The sequence below is a fragment of the Conger conger genome, chromosome 6 (genome assembly GCF_963514075.1).
Source record: "Conger conger chromosome 6, fConCon1.1, whole genome shotgun sequence".
Classification (NCBI taxonomy): Eukaryota; Metazoa; Chordata; class Actinopteri; order Anguilliformes; family Congridae; genus Conger; species Conger conger.
The window spans coordinates 52,397,274-52,418,040 of NC_083765.1; the positions used below are offsets into that span (position 1 = coordinate 52,397,274).

Sequence of the window (20,767 nt, forward strand, 5' to 3'; positions counted from 1 at the left end):
GCCACCTACGCCTCGCCCACCAAGGTGAGGCCGGGCGTCCCGCTCGGGTGTAGCTCTGCTGCTGTTCGGGTGTAGCTCTGCTGCTGTTCGGGTGTAGCTCAGCTGCTGTTCGGGTGTAGCTCTGCTGCTGTTCGGGTGTAGCTCAGCTGCTGTTCGGGTGTAGCTCAGCTGCTGTTCGGGTGTAGCTCTGCTGCTGTTCGGGTGTAGCTCAGCTGCTGTTCGGGTGTAGCTCTGCTGCTGTTCGGGTGTAGCTCAGCTGCTGTTCGGGTGTCGCTCAGCTGCTGTTCGGGTGTAGCTCAGCTGCTGTTCGGGTGTAGCTCTGCTGCTGTTCGGGTGTAGCTCTGCTGCTGTTCGGGTGTAGCTCAGCTGCTGTTCGGGTGTAGCTCAGCTGCTGTTCGGGTATAGCTCTGCTGCTGTTCGGGTGTAGCTCTGCTGCTGTTCAGGTGTCGCTCTGCTATATGATACAGTTTCGAGTTTTGACCTTCTGTGGCTTACCCACCACCCTTGTGGAGGGTGTCAATGAGTGTCTTCCCCATGATTGCCCGCCTGAATTATTGAGTGCATAAATGAACACACTTTTCAGAAGGTTGACATTTCTGTATTATAAATCCTTTTTTTGATTCTAATGTTTTGAGATACTGAATTTTTGATTTTCATGAGCTGTAAGCTGTAATCATCAAGATTAAAACAAAGGCTTGAAATATTTAACTTGATGTGTAATGAATCTAGAATATATGAAAGTTTCACTTTTTTAATTAAATTACGGAAAGAAATGAACTTTTCCCCGATATTCTAATTTTTTGAGATGCACTTGTATTTGGGAGTCACAAGTCTCCCTGCATAACAAAAAAAGAAAACTTTCCTATGTTTAGAAATAAGTCAGTTATGCAACTGTGATTTACTCTTGGCTTCAAAGGGTTAAATGAAAATTGTTTTAAATTTCTGATAGGGGCGGCACGGATGGTGCAGTGGGTAGCACTGCCGCCTCACAGCAAGGAGGTCCTAGGTTCGAATCCCCGTCGGCCGGGGCCTCTCTGTGCGGAGTTTGCATGTTCTCCCCGTGTCTGCGTGGGTTTCCTCCGGGTACTCCGGTTTCCTCCCACAGTCCAAAGACATGCACGTTAGGCTGATTGGAGAGTCTAAATTGCCCGTAGGTATGAGTGTGTGAGTGAATGGTGTGTGTGCCCTGCGATGGACTGGCGACCTGTCCAGGGTGTATTCCTGCCTTTCGCCCAATGTATGCTGGGATAGGCTCCAGCTCCCCTGCGACCCTGATCAGGATAAGCGGGTTCAGATAATGGATGGATGGATGGATGGATTTCTGATAGGATTTGGGAATCGTATTAATGTTTTCCCCGAAAGGCATTGTACTTTTTCTCTTGTGAGTGGAATACTCTTTCATGCAATATGATCTGTAGATCTCCCAGAAGAGGGCAGTATAGCCTAAAGTTGAAACAGCAGGAATAAATATGGCTTTAATGGTTGGAAGAGCACAAAGTGGAATTGGTTGTACTGCTATTGAAGGTTTTTTTCTACGTCCAGCCTCATGAAGTGATGTAGCCTGTTATACCGGTATTTAAACTGACACCTGTTTTATTGAAGCAGTTTTTTATAATTTTATACAGTGACATTATCCGTTATTCTTTTTTTCATTTGACAGTTTTATCCAGACCAATTTAAACACCGTAATGGCAGTATAGATATTGTCATGTCTTGTGTGTGATTGGTCCAATTATTGTCCCTCTGCATATCTGACCAATCAGGACGCGAACTACGATCGGAGAAGCGTGTCTTCCCTGGGCGCGGGCGACCCGGACAGCTCATCCCTGCTGGGAGAGGAGTCGAGCCCGGACCCTGGGGGTCTCTCCTCCCCCCAGCGGAAAGGGCCCCGCAGGAGCCCCTGTCTGACCCGCTCGGAGAGCCCTGCCCTGGGCCGCGCCCCGAACCACACGCCGCTCCCCAGGTCCAGCCATCAGCCCTACCCTGCAGGTACCGTAGACTCCGTCTCCGTCAGCTGATCCTGGATCAGCTTCAGGTTTGTCTAATTGCTGGCGATGCGTTTGCAGTCAGACGAGCTGATCCCAGGTCAGTAGTTGGGACCAGTGGCTTAGCGCTTAGCTCAAAGCTGCGCTTTTTGCCATGGTCTCATTTCAAACCCTGTCGGTACTACTGCCCATTGGCGCTGGGAGTCTTGTCAGGGTGGAACACAATTGGCTGAGGTGTCACCCGGAAGGGAGGGATTCACTATAAAACTGTCTCATTGTAAAAACAGAGTCCCATCTGCCTGAAACAACTGCGCAGGCAGGGCCCGTATCCCAAAGCTGACATGGTGAACAGCCCTAAGAACGTGCCTCGTGCGACTGCCAGAGGTCCCCTCCAAAAGTATTGAACAGCAGGGTCAATTCCTTTGCTTTTTTGCTGTACACTGAAGACAACTGAGTTTGAGGTCAAAATATGTACAAAAACATTCTGTCTGCCAACTTGCGTCCAAACTAATTGGGAGGAACTTCATCAAGACCAATGACTCAAAACACACTGCCAACACAACAAAGGACTTCATTAGGGAGAGAAAGTGGAAGGTTTTAGACTGGCCAGACCTTGAGCATGAGCATGCATTTCACCTCCTGAAGAGGAGATTGAAGGGGAAAACTCCCCAAAGCAAGCAACCATTGAAAGAGGCGGTAAAAAGCATCACAAAAGAAGAACGCAACAGTTTGGTCATGTCAAGGGGTCGCAGGCTTGATGCAGTTATTGCAAGGGATCTGCTTTTACTCACCTAAAAATTGGGTGGTCTGATACCAAAGGTGCTAAGTAGTTTAACACATCAGGGTGTAAATACCATCTGAAATTCTGCACTCTCTGTCTCCTGTTCATCCTTTTATCTCAACCCCACATGTGTTCAGTGTACAAAAGTGCAAAAGCTCAGGAATTGGCCTCGCTGTCCTGATACTCTCGGAGGGGACGGTGTGTATGGAGCGTGCCTGGACCAGCCTGGCCCTCTGATTCCGGGTGCTCTTCAATCATGCAAAACGGCTCCACCGTCGTTACTGAGGGGTGCGTCACGCCCGCCCCCTCTCTCCCCGACAGGCTCCTCGCTGATTAGTTCCCCCCGCGGCCAGCTCTGAAGAGCACTTCCCGCGCAAGGGCGAAAATCAGGCCCAGCACTCGAGGGATATTACAGACCTCTCAGCCCTGCAGCTGCCAGCGCAGAGCCTCCCAAATCACCCGAGGGCCGAAAGGGCCCGGAACCTTCCACAAATAGAGCACCTTCCATCAAAAACGGTGGCCTACTTTATTCCCTGTGATTGAAATACCTGGTTTCCGTGACAAAACACAAAAGGGTTCCCGTATGAGAATAAGCCAAATAAACGTTTTGTCAGAGAGTGTAGGTGATGTGCTTTGGACTCTTGTTGTAGTTTGTAGATTTTTTTTCATTATAAAGTAAGTTTATTTATGGTAACCGTAAAACGTAAGGGAAAATGCAGACTCTGTGCCTCTGTGTGTCCCCTGGTGGAAATTCCAGCTATCAGCCTAAGGTGTTATCTACTTGAAACCAGCTTCTGCTCTTGCTGGATATCATCTGGAATTTGGCGATGGTTTGTTGTCTGTACCAAGCTGGCCCGCCAGCCGAACATGGTCTTGTTGCCAGCTGGACCTTCTCCAAACCAGCTTCAAAACCTACTGGACCATCTCCAAACCAGCTTCAAACCAACTGGACCATTTCAAAAACAGCTTCAAACCAGCTGGACCAGCTGAAAAACAGCTTCAAACCGGCTGGACCAGCTGAAAAACAGCTTCAAACCGGCTGGACCGGCTTAAGCTGGAATCTCTGCCGGGGTGTGTGTGTGTGTGTGTGTGTGTGTGTGCGAGCACACGCGTGTGCCCTGGCTCGCGTGTTAAACCGTGTCGCTCTCCCGCCCCCCAGGCTGCGCGGCGTCGCCGTCCAGCTTCACGCTGCCGGACCGGTCCGAGCTGGGCTCCTCCCACCACACCAGCAGCACCAGCATCTTTCACAACTACGCCATGGAGGTGAGCGCCGGGCCAAGCCAACAAACACGTTCATCCTGCAGATAGTGTTGAGTAGACTGTAGTGATATGTTCAACTCCATATATACTTTGTTATGCTCTCTCTCTCTCTCTCTCTACTATTAAAGCTAAAATATTCCATATTTATTCACTTTACATAGCAACGGTAACTTCTGTTACATTCATCCTCATAGAAGACCTCAGTCAAATATGTAATTATTTTGGATTCAAATACTTTTGTACTTTTTAAAATATAAAATAAAAAGAATACTTATGTACGCTTTCTCTGAGCTCGGCTGGTGTTAACCTATGAAATACAATACGCAAAAAGTACAAACGCCACCTTCTGGTCCTCTTGGTTGCCTCAATTGGGCCAGGCAAGATCAGTTGAGCACAGAATATTATTTCAATCTGAAATAATTACATATTTGACATATTTGGTCTGCAGAACACCCCAGCACTCTTCCCCTCTCCCCGAGCCGGTGACTGGTGGGCTGAGCTGGGGAGGGCGCGGGTTTAGAGGACGCTGATTTCGTACAGCGTAGACTCGCTAAATATTCGACTCCTTATTCTCAAGTTTGTACATCCTGTCTCTATACTATCAAAGCCGAAATGTAAACTTTTTACTCACCATACACTCAGAAATACAGTAACAGTGGAAGTTTTTTGTTTTTCAAGGATAACATTTCCCAAATGTACCCTGAAAGTACAGTATTGTTCTCTCTGGGTATAAATCAGTACGTTTTCCAAGCACAAAAGGTACAAATGAATTGTATATTGCTGGCTAGGGGTACAATTTTATGTATCTTTAGGGGACCGCCCAAGCGATGAGCTTGTACCTCTTTAGGCACTTTTTGTAACTTTATTTCTGAGAGTGTATCTAGCAGCAGAAACACCTGTTAGCAATTGCCAGAGCCTCTGAGAAGCAGAGAGGATGGAAGAAACACAGGAGCTGATGATCTGGTTATTGTTTAGGGTCTGTGTGGTGTGTCTGACCTCTGACCTCTGACCTCTGTGGGGTGTGACCAGGTGCTGATCTCCAGCTGCTCGCGCTGTAAGACCTGTGACTGCCTTGTGTATGACGAGGAGATCATGGCCGGCTGGACCGCGGACGACTCCAACCTCAACACCACCTGCCCCTTCTGCGCCAACCCCTTCCTGCCCTTCCTCAACGTGGAGATCCGCGACCTGCGGAGGCCTGGGAGGTACGAGCTAACGTGCTAACGTCAACGCACTCAGTCGAGCGCAACAGCACGCACCGCACTGTCCTTTATACAATATACTTTCCCCACCCTGCTGAAGAAGACATCTGTTTTGAAATCGCTTATTATGGTATAGTGGGTTGACCATTTCAGACCGCCTTGCAGATTGACATAGTTTGACCAGCTCAATCTATGTTTTGAAACAGCTGGCAGTTGGTCGACCAGTTTAGACCAGCTCCCAGCTTGACAAGGTTTCACCAGCTCAAGCTATGTTTTGAAACAGTCAGCTACAAGCTCAGGCAAGCCAGACCAGCTTTATGACCAGTGTAGCCATGCTGGTTGACCAGCTCATACCCAGTTACAACAGCTTCATGACCAGCTCGGTCATCCGTCTCTCAGGCTCTTCCTGAAGAGCAGTCCCTCGGCGGAGGATGCCCTGTCCTCGTCCTTCTCCGTCTCCACGGGTTTGGGGACGGGCACGTCCACGCTCTCCACCCCCGGGCCCACCACCGCGCTCCTCTCTCCGCCCTCTCCCAGAATCACCCTGCAGGAATGCCCCGAGGGAGACAGGTACAGCAGCACACACACACACACACACACTCACACACGTACACACACATACACACACACACACACACACACACATATACACACACATGCACACGCACACACATACACACACATATACACACACATGCACACGCACACACATACACACACATACACACATACACACACACTCACACACACACACACACACACACACACACTCACACATGTACACACACACACACACACACACACAAATACATAGACATCTCCTTCCCCTCTCCCACATCACCCAGCCGGAATGCAACAAGTACAGATGACACCCCCCTCCCCCTCCCAAAACTCACAATAACACAGCAGCCCTCACTCATGGTGTGTATTTGTGTGTGTGTGTGTGTGTGTGTGTGTGTGTATGTGTGTGCGTGTGCATGTGTGTGTGTGTGTGTATATGTGTGTGCGTGCGTGTGTGTGTGTGTGTATGTGTGTGCGTGTGCATGTGTGTGTATATGTGTGTGTGTATATATGCGTGTGTGTGTGTGTGTGTGTGTGTGTGTGTGTGTATGTGTGTGCGTGTGTGTGTGTGTGTGTGTGTGTGTCTCTGCAGCAGCTACGCCCCGGCGCGCTGCATTGATATTCCCACGGAGCGTCGGCAGGGAGCCCTGTCCCCGGGGGCCCACATGGTCCGCAGCGTCAGCGCCTTCCAGCCCCTGGAGGAGCCCCTGCGAGCCGGCCTCCCCACCGTCCCCACCGGCAGCCTGCCCAGCCGGCTGAACGAGGCCGCGGTCAGTCACTAAGGGCGCACAGACACAACACTGAGTCTGAGTCTGGATCTGAATCTAGCTCTAAATCTGATTCTGAATCAGAATCTAGCTCTGAATCGGAATCTGATTCTGAATCTAGCTCTGAATCTGAATCTGATTCTGATTCTGAATCTAAATCATCTTAATCTAGGTCTATTTACCTATGCACTTGTAAATTGCTTTGGATTAAAAGTTTATGCCAAATGACAAAAATGTAAATTTAATGATTAGAGGAATTTCATTCAAACATATACAAATTTTGTTTGCACTCACTTTCCGCTGAATTCATCTTCCGAATATGATTTGTCACCTTTTGGGAAGAAAACTAATTTGGGCACAGACGAAACCTGTTTCCGATTATGGCACTCGGCTTCAGATACGCCGCTGGTCGCCACGGCAACCCGAGCAGGCCGGCTGAGGTCACGCTGCATGCAGCTCCGAGTGCCAGGGATGACATTGAGATAGAACCGTCTAATTCCCAGCTCACAACTTACACTGTGAAACTGTAAATAAATTTAAAAATAGCGTAGTCCGCTGAAGAGGGCGGGTAAGTGAATCGATCGCGTGAATTTGCCGGCGAGGCTCTGGACCCCGGGGGGTTAAAGCGACCGACCGCTCCGTGCTGCAGGACCTGCTGAGTCTGGACTGGCGTCTGCACGACCCTGACCCGGCCACGGTGCCCTACCTCAGCCCGCTGGTGCTGTGGAAGGAGCTGGAGAGCCTGCTGGAGAACGAGGGGGACCAGGCGCTGGCCGCCCGCGGCGTCCTGGACCAGCACCCCATCGTCTTCTGGAACCTGGTCTGGTACTTCCGCCGGCTGGACCTGCCCAGCAACCTGCCGGGCCTGGTGCTCACCTCCGACCACTGCAACCGCGGCTCCCAGGTCAGTCTGCCGTCTCCGTGCTGCCAAAAACAGGGTCTGCTATTCCTGCTCAAATCCAGTTTATCACCCAGCCACAGAGCGTCACCTTGTGTTACCTTTAGTCAGCTTGTGTTACCTTGAGTCACGTTGTGTTACCTTTAGTCAGCATGTGTCACCTTTAGTCACGTTGTTACCTTTAGTCACGTTGTTACATTTAGTCAGCTTGTGTTACCTTTAGTCAGCATGTGTTACCTTTAGTCACATTGTGTTACCTTTAGTCAGCATGTGTTACCTTTAGTCACGTTGTGTTACCTTTAGTCAGCATGTGTTACCTTTAGTCACATTGTGTTACCTTTAGTCAGCTTGTTACCTTTAGTCACGTTTTACCTTTAGTCACGTTGTGTTACCTTTAGACACGTTGTGTTACCTTCAGTCAGCTTGTGTTACCTTTAGTCAGCTTGTGTTACCTTTAGTCATGTTGTGTTACCTTTAGTCAGCTTGTGTTACCTTTAGTCACATTGTTTTACCTTTAGTCAGCTTGTGTTACCTTTAGTCGGCTTGTGTTCCTTTAGTCAGCGTGTGTTACAGAACATGATCACAGCAGGCTAGTGCATTGAGTGAAATGAGCGTCTCTCTCTGTTTCACTCCGCAGATCCCTCGCCACTGGATGTCTGAGGACAGTAAGCATGTTCTGATCCAGATTCTGTGGGACAACCTGAAGCTGCACCAGGACCCAGTCCAGCCCTTCTACATCCTGTGGAACACATACAGTGAGTGTGGAACACATACAGTGAGTGTGGAACACGTACAGTGAGTGTGGAACACATACAGTGAGTGTGGAACACATACAGTGAGTGTGGAACACATACAGTGAGTGTGGAACACATACAGTGAGTGTGGAACACATACAGTGAGTGTGGGCACATACAGTGAGTGTGGAACACATACAGTGAGTGTGGGCACATACAGTGAGTATGGGCTCAGGATGCATGTTTCTCATGGCCGCTGTGCAGTGCTCAATGCATGCAATCCCAATCTCGATACACCAACACCATCAGACCTGTAATGCAATATTCTCAAATACTTGGACTTGGACAATAATTGCGTTGCTGAAATTCAATGAGTCGATTCTGTAAAGAAATACAGGAGGTCTGTGCAGTAGGTACTGTTACCCTAGTGTGAATGTGTCCCTTGGCTTATTATACCCTGCTCCACTGACTGCCAGGAATATGGAGTTTACCTAAAGGGCTGAAAGCGCGGCACAATAACGTCATATATCCTGCTAACTCACATACATACATCTTTATTACACGCGACAGTGTGTTACTGTGCAGCGTGTTGTAGTGGATGAGCAGCTGGCCTTTTGAGTGTCACAAGCTAAACTCCCAGGGCCCTGTTGTTGTACCCTTGAAGTGTTTTAATGAATATTTAGTATGGATGGTTTGTATAATGCAGTAGCCTTACACGCCACCTGGCATAAGTTATAATATAAACTATGCTAATTCCCCTAAGCCGCTCTCCATTCCTGAAGCGTTTTATTCGCCGTTTTAAGAGTCCCGGTGGCAGAACGCTGCATATTCACGAGCAGGCAGGGCCAGACTCCGACCTGAAGGATCGCGTTTTGATTGGCCGTCATGCCATTTTGTGTGGGTATCCATGGCGATCGGGATCAGAAACAGGCCTGAGAGACCTAATGAATATTCCCGAGCGCCTGCTTTCCGGACGTCTGCCGATCTCTTCAGAGTGCAGGGCAGAGCCTCCACCCTTCCCACAGTCCCCTGCCCCCTGCTTTCCTGAGCGTCCGTGAGCTGGGGGGAGGGCATTCTGGGGGTTTGCAGGGACCTGGAGTGGCCGCTTATGTCAAGCCGCTGCATGCTGGCAAAGGAGTGAACGATATCACCCAAAAATATAATGAATGTATGTTTCCACTTACCCAGAGTACTATCGGTGCCTCCAGATAGTTTCGCAGAGATGCAACACATTTTTATCAATTTGACTTTTTTAAATTCAGTTGGCAGTGATATTATGGACCTCTATGGTCTTCATGGACCTCTATGAATCTGCCAAAAATGTACATTTGACACATTCAAAACAGCAACTTCTCTTTCCGAATATTTACTTGCAAACCTCGGAATAACTCGAGAACCTTTTCTTCTACTGTGGGAACCTGCCATCTGTCCGCACAGACAGAATACTGGTGTGCTTCTGTTTCCGCTGAAGCACAGTGGTATTCTTTGGCAAACTGTCCATGTCTTCTTCTTCTAAAGTAGTTCCTATATTGTACATTGACACAATTTCATTAACTGACCTTTACAGCTGGCTAATTTTCGATATGTGAGCCAAGTGCAGCGGCAGATTAATTACCAGAAAAGAATAATCTTTGATGTCCATTATATCACGCCATTCATCTTAAAAAGTAGAATCTACAATCTAGAAAATTCTTATCATATCTCCTCGACACCATCTGGATGGATAAATAGTACTCAAGGTAAGTGGAAACATATTGTACTTTAATTTCATTCTTGGGCGAACTGCCCTTGTAAGTATTTCACATTTCAAAGGGACCAATTATTATGTTATAATATTTTCCTAAAATGTGCAGGTCTGAACTACCCAATACCACGGCCAGTGAGGGAAGAACAGGCGGCCTTTGGAGAGGAGCTTCTGCAGGGAGTGGTCAGGAGCATCCAGAAGAACGACGTGTACCGGCCCATGAGCCAAATGCTCAAACTGCTGGCACAGACCCTGGGGATCAGGAGGCAAAGGTGAGAGGTCACCGGGTCACACTGGGGAGTGAGGTCATGAACCGAATTCCACAGCGACCACTCTGGGGCTTTGTTAAAGTACTGTAGGGGGTACTGTAAACGGAGACTGAAGCCCCTCTCTATTCCCCCCCGCAGGAGTTTGTACAGAGACATCCTGTTCTTGTCCTTAGTGGCTTTGGGCAAAGATAACATTGACATCGGTGAGTACATGCCTTTCTCTTACCGTTCACTGCTTTGCCGTTAAAGTTATCTGTAAATTCTCTGGTATATCTCAATTCATATTAATGAACCAAAGCTGGGACAGTGTAAGTGCCCCCAAACACCCGATACCAGTTATACATTATAATCGAATGCTAATTCTATGGTATCAAATACAGTATTATTGATCTTGAAAACCATTGAGACTCATACAGTGAGTGTGGGCACATACAGTGAGTGTGGAACACATACAGTGAGTGTGGGCACATACAGTGAGTGTGGGCACATACAGTGAGTGTGGGGCACATACAGTGAGTGTGGGGCACATACAGTGAGTGTGGGGCACATACAGTGAGTGTGGGGCACATACAGTGAGTGTGGGGCACATACAGTGAGTGTGGGGCACATACAGTGAGTGTGGGCACATACAGTGAGTGTGGGCACATACAGTGAGTGTGGGGCACATACAGTGAGTGTGGGCACATACAGGGAGTGTGGGGCACATACAGTGAGTGTGGGGCACATACAGTGAGTGTGGGGCACATACAGTGAGTGTGGGGCACATACAGTGAGTGTGGGGCACATACAGTGAGTGTGGGGCACATACAGTGAGTGTGGGGCACATACAGTGAGTGTGGGCACATACAGTGAGTGTGGGCACATACAGTGAGTGTGGGGCACATACACTGAGTGTGGAACACACAGTGAGTGTGGGGCACATACAGTGAGTGTGGAACACATACAGTGAGTGTGGAACACATACAGTGAGTGTGGGCACATACAGTGAGTGTGGGCACATACAGTGAGTGTGGGCACATACAGTGAGTGTGGAACACATACAGTGAGTGTGGAACACATACAGTGAGTGTGGGCACATACAGTGAGTATGGGCTCAGGATGCATGTTTCTCATGGCCGCTGTGCAGTGCAATCCCAATCCCGATCCCATCTATTTTTGGAATATCTGGCTTCAGGATAGTAGCTTGTGAACTGGCACTAAGATATTTGGGTCACACTTTACAATAAAGTCACATGAATTGGCATTAAATGATGCAGTTGTTAACATGAATGAATGATTTACAAATGCATTAATTAAGCATTAAATTCACTTTTCATTAGTTAATGTTAATTTCTTAACTTCTAACTAAGGTATTACTTACATGATTATTTATACATTAACGAACCAATAGGCGGCACGGATGGTGCAGTGGGTAGCACTGCCGCCTCACAGCAAGGAGGTCCTGGGTTCAAATCCCCGTCGGTCAGGGCCTCTCTGTGTAGCGTGGGAAGCTAAGCGGAGAGCCAGGGGCGACCAAAGGTAGAACCTTTTTTAACCAACACGCGAACGTGTTAGTCACTAAATCCCAGGGAGAACCGAAATAGGGATACCCAGCTAGGAACAGGACTTCTCCCGGAACAATGGGAGGAATAGAAATTAAACAAACCAAATTTCGAAAATAGGAAACAGAAAGGTAGCTCAAAAACGGCTAGCGAACGTAAAACAACCCTTAAGTAACCAGGGCGAACCAATAACCTTGGTACCGTGCCAAATAGCTGGGCACTGAGTGAAAACCAAAAGAAAATACAACCTAGCGAGAAAAGCTAGGCACGAAAATAAAAACCTCGAGGCGCAGCTTGGGACAAAAATGCGAACCAAAATACAACACCGGGGACAACGTCCCTCTACCATCGACTCACACGAGTCCAAAAGAAAGAACAAAACCCTTGAGGAAGGCGCCAGCACACACAACTCTTCCAGCTGTACGCCTTCCTTACCTTTTAGATATTTCTCTTACTTTAGCAATGAGAGAATTACCCACCAGCACCGTACCTGACTCGTATAGGTTTAGAGTCTACCGGGCGCTTTACCGGCTTTGTGCCAAGGGCGAACGGTTGAACACAAAAGCACAGAAACTAGTCCATGCTGGTCTTAAATACTCTCCCGGGAGGTAATTCCCCTGGCGTAAACGAGGAACAGGTGGAAACAATTATCCTCGGCCAACTAGTGGCACCAGTGAGAATTGCCTCCCACCATGACACTCTGTGTTCCCTCCGGGTACTCCGGTTTCCTCCTACAGTCCAAAGACATGCAGGATAGGCTAATTGGAGAGTCTAAATTGCCCATAGGTATGAGTGTATGAGTGTGTGAGTGTGTGAGTGTGTGAGTGTGAGTGTGAGTGTGTGAGTTAATGGTGTGTGTGCCCTGCGATGGACTGGCGACCTGTCCAGGGTGTATTCCTGCCTTTCGCCCAATGTATGCTGGGATAGGCTCCAGCCCCCTGCGACCCTGTTCAGGATAAGCGGGTTAGGATAATGAATGAAGGAATGAAACCATAGGATAAACGTAGAATTAGTTAAGCATTTACAGATACTGGTTTTCTAATTCCAATATGAATTGGCATGAACCATAATGTAGTTGTTAGCCTGTATTCATGATGTACAAATACATAAACAAAGCTGAACAGCTTAACGTTTCAGTAGCTAGTGTAGGGGTCCTCGCACGGGGCTCCAAATTATGTAGGGTCCTCGCACGGGCCGCCAAATAAGGTAGGGATTTTACTCTCTACGAAACCGGGGCGCCAGTTAATGTTATGTAGCAGTATAACTGCAAAAAGTAATCAGTCTCATAAAATTACTGTTATCAGAAATATCCAACCACAAATTTAGTATTTCAATTAATAATTAAAATAACCAATATTAATGATTGAACACACCGATAAGGTTGGAAGTTCTTCGAAAGACTGCTTTAACTCGGCTCTCATGTCTTTGTGATTCCAAAACGGACACCGGGGTTTAATAAAATATATTTATTAAACAACGTACAAACACAGAACAGATAAACTAACGGGAATTTAGTTGGGTAAATTAGTAGGTTAAGTTAGGGTGTGTATGTGTGTGTGTGGGCGCGCGTGAGCGCGTGTGTCGCTTGAACAAAGGAAAGGTGGGAGTAGCTAGCTTGAGTAAGCTAGAGTTCTGGGTGTGGTAATGAGTTAGAGTTAGCTGTGAGAAGGGACTAATTGCGTAGTTTTACTCTATATATGCGCAAAAGACGGCGAATCAATTCACGTACATATATATGTAGCTAACCAAACACATTACAATGGTAGGATGGTAAATATTGAAACACAGATTCACAAAAACAGTTCAGACTAAACTAAACACTGGCTATGCCTGAATGTTTGTTCTCTTACTGAGTCCATACGCATTGGATCCAAAAGACGTGCTGTCCTTATAGGAGCCGCGATGGTACTGTGAATGCGTGTCCTGGAGAGATGCGCAGGCTGGGGCGTCTTAGCCGCGCGTTGTCGTCTGGTCCACTCGGTTGCTGGAAGGATGTTCGTTGCAGTTGTTCTTTGGTGAGCTTTGCAGGGGTAAACTGATGTAGCGTCCGCGTACACCAGTTTCCACTCGCTATAGGCCACAAAGTTACCGCGAGGTAACTGGGTGTGTCCGTAGGCCTGGTAGTGCGCTGTGCAGCATTCAGCCTCTGTCCGAGTCTCAGAGCAGATGAGCTGAAGCGAATGGCCAAAAAAAAGAAGAGAAGAAGAAGAAGAGAAGAAGCAGAAGAGATCCCAAGAACGTGTCTTGCTCTTATACGGGAAAGTTTATTGCTCCCGCCATTACGGGATTGGCTGAACCAAGTTAGACGTCATTCGTGGTGGACGTCGCGGAATTTTCCTGTGGGAATGTGGAAGTTGTAGTCCCTTACACTAGATAATTAACAACTACATTAATTCATGCCAATTCATGTAAACTTAATGTAAAGTGTTACCAAAAAGAGTGAGAGAATCTGTCCAGTGTCTTTTCAGTCATCTCAGTCCCAAATAGGTCTCAGAAGTTGCGTCCTCATACCCGGAAGGTTTTTCTCTAGCGTTTAATTCCAGATTCAGAACAGACTGCCTATGGGAGAAACCCATAGTTTTTCCTTCAAAAGAATGTATAGCATTTGTGCATGTTTTGCTCATCTCTGTCTTCCAGATGCCTTCGACCGCGAGTACAGGCAGGCGTACGACCGTCTGACCCCCGGCCAGGTCAAGCTCACGCGCAACTGCGACCGCCCGCCCAGCGCCGGGGTGATGGAGTGCCGCAAGTCTTTTGGGGAGCCGTACCTGTGACCGGTCCGAGTCCAGCCATGCCCACTACTCCCTGTTCCTCCAGTAATGACACTGCTCCTGACCACAGCAGGAAGTGAGGTCACGCACCAACAGAGGAGCCGATGAGGCCTGACAGGAAGTCAGTAGGAATTATTGTTCCTCGAGTAATGACACCGTTCCTGACCACGGAGGAGCCCAACAACATGGGGCAGGAAGTGAGGTCACACACCGAGGGAGGAGCCTATGAGGCATGACAGGAAGTGAGATCACTATAGGAATCACTGCCACTGACACCGACACATGGGGCAGGAAGTGAGGTCACACACCAAGTGAGGAGCCTATGAGGTGTGACAGGAAGTGAGATCACAATAGGGATCACTGCCGCTGACACTGACTCAGCGGGGGCCTCGAGAACAACCTGACACCTTGGCCACTGCCAGCCCCCTGAAGACCAGGGTCTTTACTGAAATGACCAGAAGAGGGCGATGGAGAGAGCAGGCAGAAAAAGTGTTCCAACCACACTGCCCGCATCCAAATGGAGTTTACATGGCAGTTAACCCAAGGAGCCTAATGGCAAAATATGCCTCTTTAATAGTGGCCTAGCATAGATACGAAACGCTGTTCTTTACAGAAAAAAAGAAAATATATATCTGGTATTATGCGGTACATGGGTTTTCAAAATCCTGAACAGACTATATTGTATAAAATGCCCTGTACAGACAATGTTACAAACTTTTGTAAAGCAACATTTGTATTATACACTCATGTATTGAGACTAATATTGGCAATATTTTTGCTTAACTAGGATTCTATTTATACAGATTTTCCATTATTTATTTCGGTATGTCTGCTTTTGCTCTTAAATCAGCTGTTGTGGTCAAGCTATCTCTTGTTCCAGAGGATCCTTTCCCCACAGTTTGCCTGAATGGAGCATTTCTCAGACCGACACACTCTGATCTCACACTCCAGACTTGAATATATTCCCCTCATCAGTTGCGACATAATTGGCGTGTGCCATCACTAGTGTTGTCTGGAGATCTGTCTTTTGATTGGCCTTCCCTGACTAGCTTTGTTTAACATTGGGCTTGCAATTGCAATGAAATCCTTGCAGAACATTGCACAGAAAATACCAGAGCTGGTCACACATGTACTGGCCTTATACATTTTACTGTGAAATGCACACGCCCTATATAATGGACCATACGCACAATATATTTCCATTAGCGATTTAGCTTTTACATATGTTTGTTGTGTATTGTATTGTTGTACAAAATAATTATATGTGTTCCTCATAGCACCGGCATATTTACAGGAACATTTCTTCAATGGCCCGGCTCAACAAATTCATATTTTTAACCTGCAGCTCACGATTCACACTGGACTTCAGTGTTCATTTATATATGAATATATACATTTACATGTATATAATTTGGCAGGTGCCCTTGTTCGGGAGACTTCGGAGTGAAAAGCTTTGCATGCATGTATAAGCAGATAAACTCAAATAAGTACTGTCCGCACAGTGCAGACAGTAGGGGTAGTGCAATCGGGGTAGGGAAAGGGTTAAATAAGTTTTCAGGGTAGGTCAGTTCTTCTCTGAAGAGATGGGTCTTCTGTCGGTTGCTGAAGATGGCGTGTGACTCTTCTGATGGCCTTGGGGAGGCTGTTCCACCACTTAGGTGCGAGCACCAGAAGTTTGTGGAGATCTTCAGGAGATCTTCAGTGGAGATCTGTCCTTGCTCCTTCCAACGTCAGTTTGAGGATGCACCAGTTACAGACGTGGCAGATGGGTAGCAGATGGAGAGAGGAGGATCCACAGGACGATCGTTTATATGTCACACAATCCGAAAAGGATGCGCTCATGTTTCCGTGCTCAAGTAAATTGTTCGAGTTCCAGGACAGGAAAAGAACAAAGAGACAGAAAAAGTAGTTGGAAAGAGCCCAGGGTGTAGGGCTTGGAGGGTGTAGGGCAGGGATCAGCAACTCATGGTCCTCGATAATATACAGTGTAGTCCAAAAGTATTTGGGCAGTGGTACAATTTCTAGTCTTTTGGCTCTATACTCCAACACATTGCATTTAAAATGAAAGTATAGACTGTAATGTTTAATTTGAATGTACATCCATATCAGGTGATCCATGTATGAATTACATCCCTTTTTATACAGACCCCCATTTTAGGGGACCAGAAGTAATTGGACAGTTGTCTTCTCAGCTGTCTCATTAGTCAGGTATATTCAGTCGCTTTCTTAGTGCAGATATAAGAAAGCTTTCAGTATCTAGTCTTGATTCTTTCATTTTGATTGCCTTTGGAGTCTCTTGTTGACGTTTGTCAACATGAGGGCTAGAGTTGTGCCAATGAAAGTCAAGGAAGCCGAGAAATAAGACGAAAGCAGTCACAGACAAAGGCAAACAATATTTTTATAGTTCGGGCATGTATGGCTGTCACAGGTGCTGGCTCACTTGCCTTCATTGACAATGTAACAGCAGAACGAATTCTGAAGTGTACAGAAGCATCTTATCTGCTCAAGCATCTACTCAAATGCCTCCAAGCTCATTGGACGGCGCTTTATCCTATAGCAAGGCAATGATTCCAGACATACTCCAGTGCTCTCGTTCTTTGTTTGGCCTATGTCTCTGACTTTTTTTTTCCTACATTGATGTAAATACTGTCAAATACTGTCTGAACTTTGACCTCATATTCATTGTTTCATTTCAAATCCAGTGTGCTGGAGTACAGAGCCAAAAGAACAGGAATTGTACCGCTGTCCAAATACTTATGGACTGCACTGTAAGTCACAAAGTGACGTACTGTAATGGCTCTAAGAGCCACTCAGATCACTCCTCGCTCATCAGCAAGGTGAGCCCACAAATGGTGTGGGAAAACTTTCAGGTTTTTCACATCATTTGCAGTTTGACTGTTCATGTCGAAAGAGAAATGAACACCTTCCCTTGAAATCCTGCATGCAATTAAGTTTGCTTTACTGCATTTTTAATATCTGCCATTCAGAACCATTATTTTCTGCTTTTAAATCTTTATGTTCCTCCATTTTATCAGAGGAAATGCTTTTGCACACTTTCATATACAGCGCTTAAGTTTATGAAGCCAAAAAACGCACAATCCAAAACTACAGTAAATGGTGTAATGTTACCTTTTGCATCCAGACAGGTAGTCAGTAATTATGCTGAATACAGAATGTACACAAACATGAATTGTGTAGAATTGAGACGTGTTGTAGACAAGTTTACTGTTTGTCAAGTTTTCAGGTCTGTGTTATTGCTCTGTGCTACGAGAAACGCCCTTTCCAAAATCACAGCTCAGGATTTTTCCATCCTAAACACAGAAGTCCAGACACCAGACAACACCGCAGGTCCTCCGCACGATCCAGACAGCAATCCTCAGATTGTTTACACTGTGCTGATTTCAGTCCTTGAGAATCAGAAATGAGCACAGTGGTTAAATGTGCTGCAGGGACTCCCTTATTGAGTACCTTATTGAGTGACCAATGACATCCCTGCTGAAAAAAAACAGCTCAAGCTAAGTTTTGAAACGGCTGGTAGCTGGTCAACAAGCTACCAGCACTAGCTGGTTGACCGGCTCATACCCAGCTAGGCCATATTTATGACCAGCTTGGTCATGCTGGTTGACCAGCTCATAACCACCTAGACCAGCTTTATGACCAGCTTGGTCATGCTGGTTGACCAGCTCATAACCACCTAGACCAGCTTTATGACCAGCTTGGTCATGCTGGTTGACCAGCTCATAACCACCTAGACCAGCTTCATGACCAGCTTGGTCATGCTGGTTGACCAGCTCATACCCAGCTAGACCAGCTTTATGACCAGCTTGGTTATGCTGGTTGACTAGATCATACCCAGCTAGGCCAGCTTATGGCTAGCTCGACCAGCTCAACTTTCAAGCCTGTCAAGCTGGCATAGCTGGATTTTACACCAGGGATGCCTCCCTCCCCATACCCTCCTCTGTGTCCAAAGCAAACTACAAAGAATTGAAAACAAAGGGGGAAAATAACTTTTAAAAGATAACATTGACACAAAGATTTGTCAGGAAAATTATTATAGTCAGTAGGCAGAAATGTGAAGATGGTTAGCAAACACTAAATGAAATGCTTTCACATTTATTTTGAATGCCTTTGAGTGTTTTATGGTTCAACATTTTACATTTTTATGTTAATCACAACATGTATTTTTCTTAGCTTGTTCTGAAATATTACACCAAAAACCGACTGAATTACAAAATTGTTATTGGGGAAAGCATCCATTTGGAAAATAGATCTATGTCTAAAAACTCTTAGATTTGAGTTTGTAGCTTTTTGCCATTATCCAGTTTTGTTTCTGTTGAAAGTTGACATTTGGGACAAGCCTCAGTATTGACAATCCCTTGTATGTTGCATATTCGGAGTGATGCTGACCTGGGCCATGTCCAAAACAGGCTGCTATCTACTGTGCCCTCAAAATATGTCCTGTCTACTAAACGTACTGCTCATTCGTATTAGTACGCAATGGTCTCCCAAATGCAGACTGTAAGAATGTAGGCAAAATGTCCTCTCAATTTCGTGTCCTTATTATACATATTTCCCAGGTTTTGCTCAGTGTCTTCAGGGAGTACGGTATTCAGATATACTTTTTAGGAGGCCCACAGAAAGGAAGAGATGGAACCATCTTTGGTTCCAATCACAGTTTAATAGATCGTAGGCGGGGCTTTTTATATACATGTGTCTTACGACACTTCCACCGTACTGTTGGAAAATAGTTGGAAAATAGTATGGAGGAAATGTCAGTGTTCAGTATGCTTCATAGATGAAACCCTGGAAATACTTATATCATCCTGGGATTTTAAGTACACTACATTTAAGGGAATCTTTTCACCAACTTAAAAACTTTATAATTCAGTGTACCCCATTTACATACTCAATAGTAGCTGTTTCGGACATGGCCCTGATACCCCAGTGAATTAATGAATGTCACAGAGGGCTTGTGTAATGGCCAGCAGAGGGCCATGAAAAGTGTCCAATGAGAGCTGGCCAAACAGTTGATGGACAGCAGTGGTCACCCAACCACGACCTAACAGACATACTATGCAATCGTAGTTGTCCAAGAGGTATTGCTAATTGTATATGAAGTGGTTGTTAATATCTTGAAACTTGAAGCCTTTATTCCAACCCACTTGGAAAGACAGCATTGTCTATGGACCCAGTCTCCTAAGAGGTGTTCTCTGCCTTGCAGTCCATGTATATCAAAAAAATAAAATAAAAATGTAAAATGCGTCAGGCAGCCTGCTGCTGTTTAAAACATCACTGTGTTTACTGAGCTGTGCACTAACAAGGAGTCTGTACATCTCTGGATCTGTATGTTCATCTTTTTAGACTGTAAATAAACATATAGTCATTGATACTGGCCTCTTTCTTTGTGAGTAAGAGATGCTGGTATAGCTACCGAACAGTATGTCCCGTACAAATATCTCTAGGTTGTTTAGACAAAACGTTACAGATATATATAAGTGTGTGTGTGTGTGTGATACTACCGTGCACAAATTGATACTGAGAGGTATAGTACGAGCTAACAATAAGTATACGATTTGATTAAAATTGCAGGCTGCTGAGGTCTTCCCTGGTTGAGGAGAGTTCCTTCAGCTGTGGGGTCTCCTCATCAATTCCACAAGTCACTTTTGCTCGCATTGTCCAAAAAAACGCAGACGAGCCACTACTCATCATCCACTTCGTGCCTGCAGTCCACCCTGTGCTGTCTGTACCAGAGGCACTGCACAGCTGAAGCAGCGGGCCCAGGCACTCTTTAGCAGGAGTCCCATAAAGGAAATTTCTTGATTAAACCCGGGCCATTTTTACATGTTCCTTAAAAAAAATAAAAAAATAAAATAAACTTATTTAACAAAACACACATTGACAATTATCACCCACCGTCATTCACATGCACTCATACACCCAACAAACTCGCACACACACACACACACACGCAAACACACAGTACAAACGAGTACATTTTCAAGGTTATCTGCATATTCATAATTTCTTATGGAAATAACTACCGTAGGTCCCAGTGACCCCGTTCAGAATTAACACGAGATACTCTTGGTTGAGGCACAGTCTGCCGTTTAAAAAAATAAAAAATAAAAAGGCCGACGGATTATTGATCCTGGATCAAAAGAGACAGTGAGTGTGAGACCCCACATGACCTGAGTCAAATATATTATTGTTTCGGATTCAAATACTTGGTGAAATGAAATAATAGACTACTAGAT

The 20,767-nt window shown here is 46.2% G+C and overlaps 1 protein-coding gene across 1 annotated transcript in view; it reads left to right on the forward strand.

The window, feature by feature from the left end:
• The window catches only part of LOC133131592 (C-myc promoter-binding protein-like), an 88,652-nt gene extending 68,752 nt beyond the window's left edge, over window positions 1-19,900 (forward strand). The window contains 11 exon segments of the mRNA XM_061246964.1: window positions 1-24; window positions 1,764-1,989; window positions 3,926-4,029; window positions 5,056-5,231; window positions 5,628-5,798; window positions 6,382-6,559; window positions 7,206-7,460; window positions 8,092-8,209; window positions 10,042-10,204; window positions 10,340-10,404; window positions 14,380-19,900. The exon segment at window positions 1-24 is cut by the window's left edge and continues 923 nt beyond it. Of these exon segments, the coding sequence (XP_061102948.1) occupies window positions 1-24; window positions 1,764-1,989; window positions 3,926-4,029; window positions 5,056-5,231; window positions 5,628-5,798; window positions 6,382-6,559; window positions 7,206-7,460; window positions 8,092-8,209; window positions 10,042-10,204; window positions 10,340-10,404; window positions 14,380-14,516 (1,617 nt within the window). The 3' untranslated portion in view covers window positions 14,517-19,900.
• Window positions 19,901-20,767: the final 867 nt, after the last annotated feature.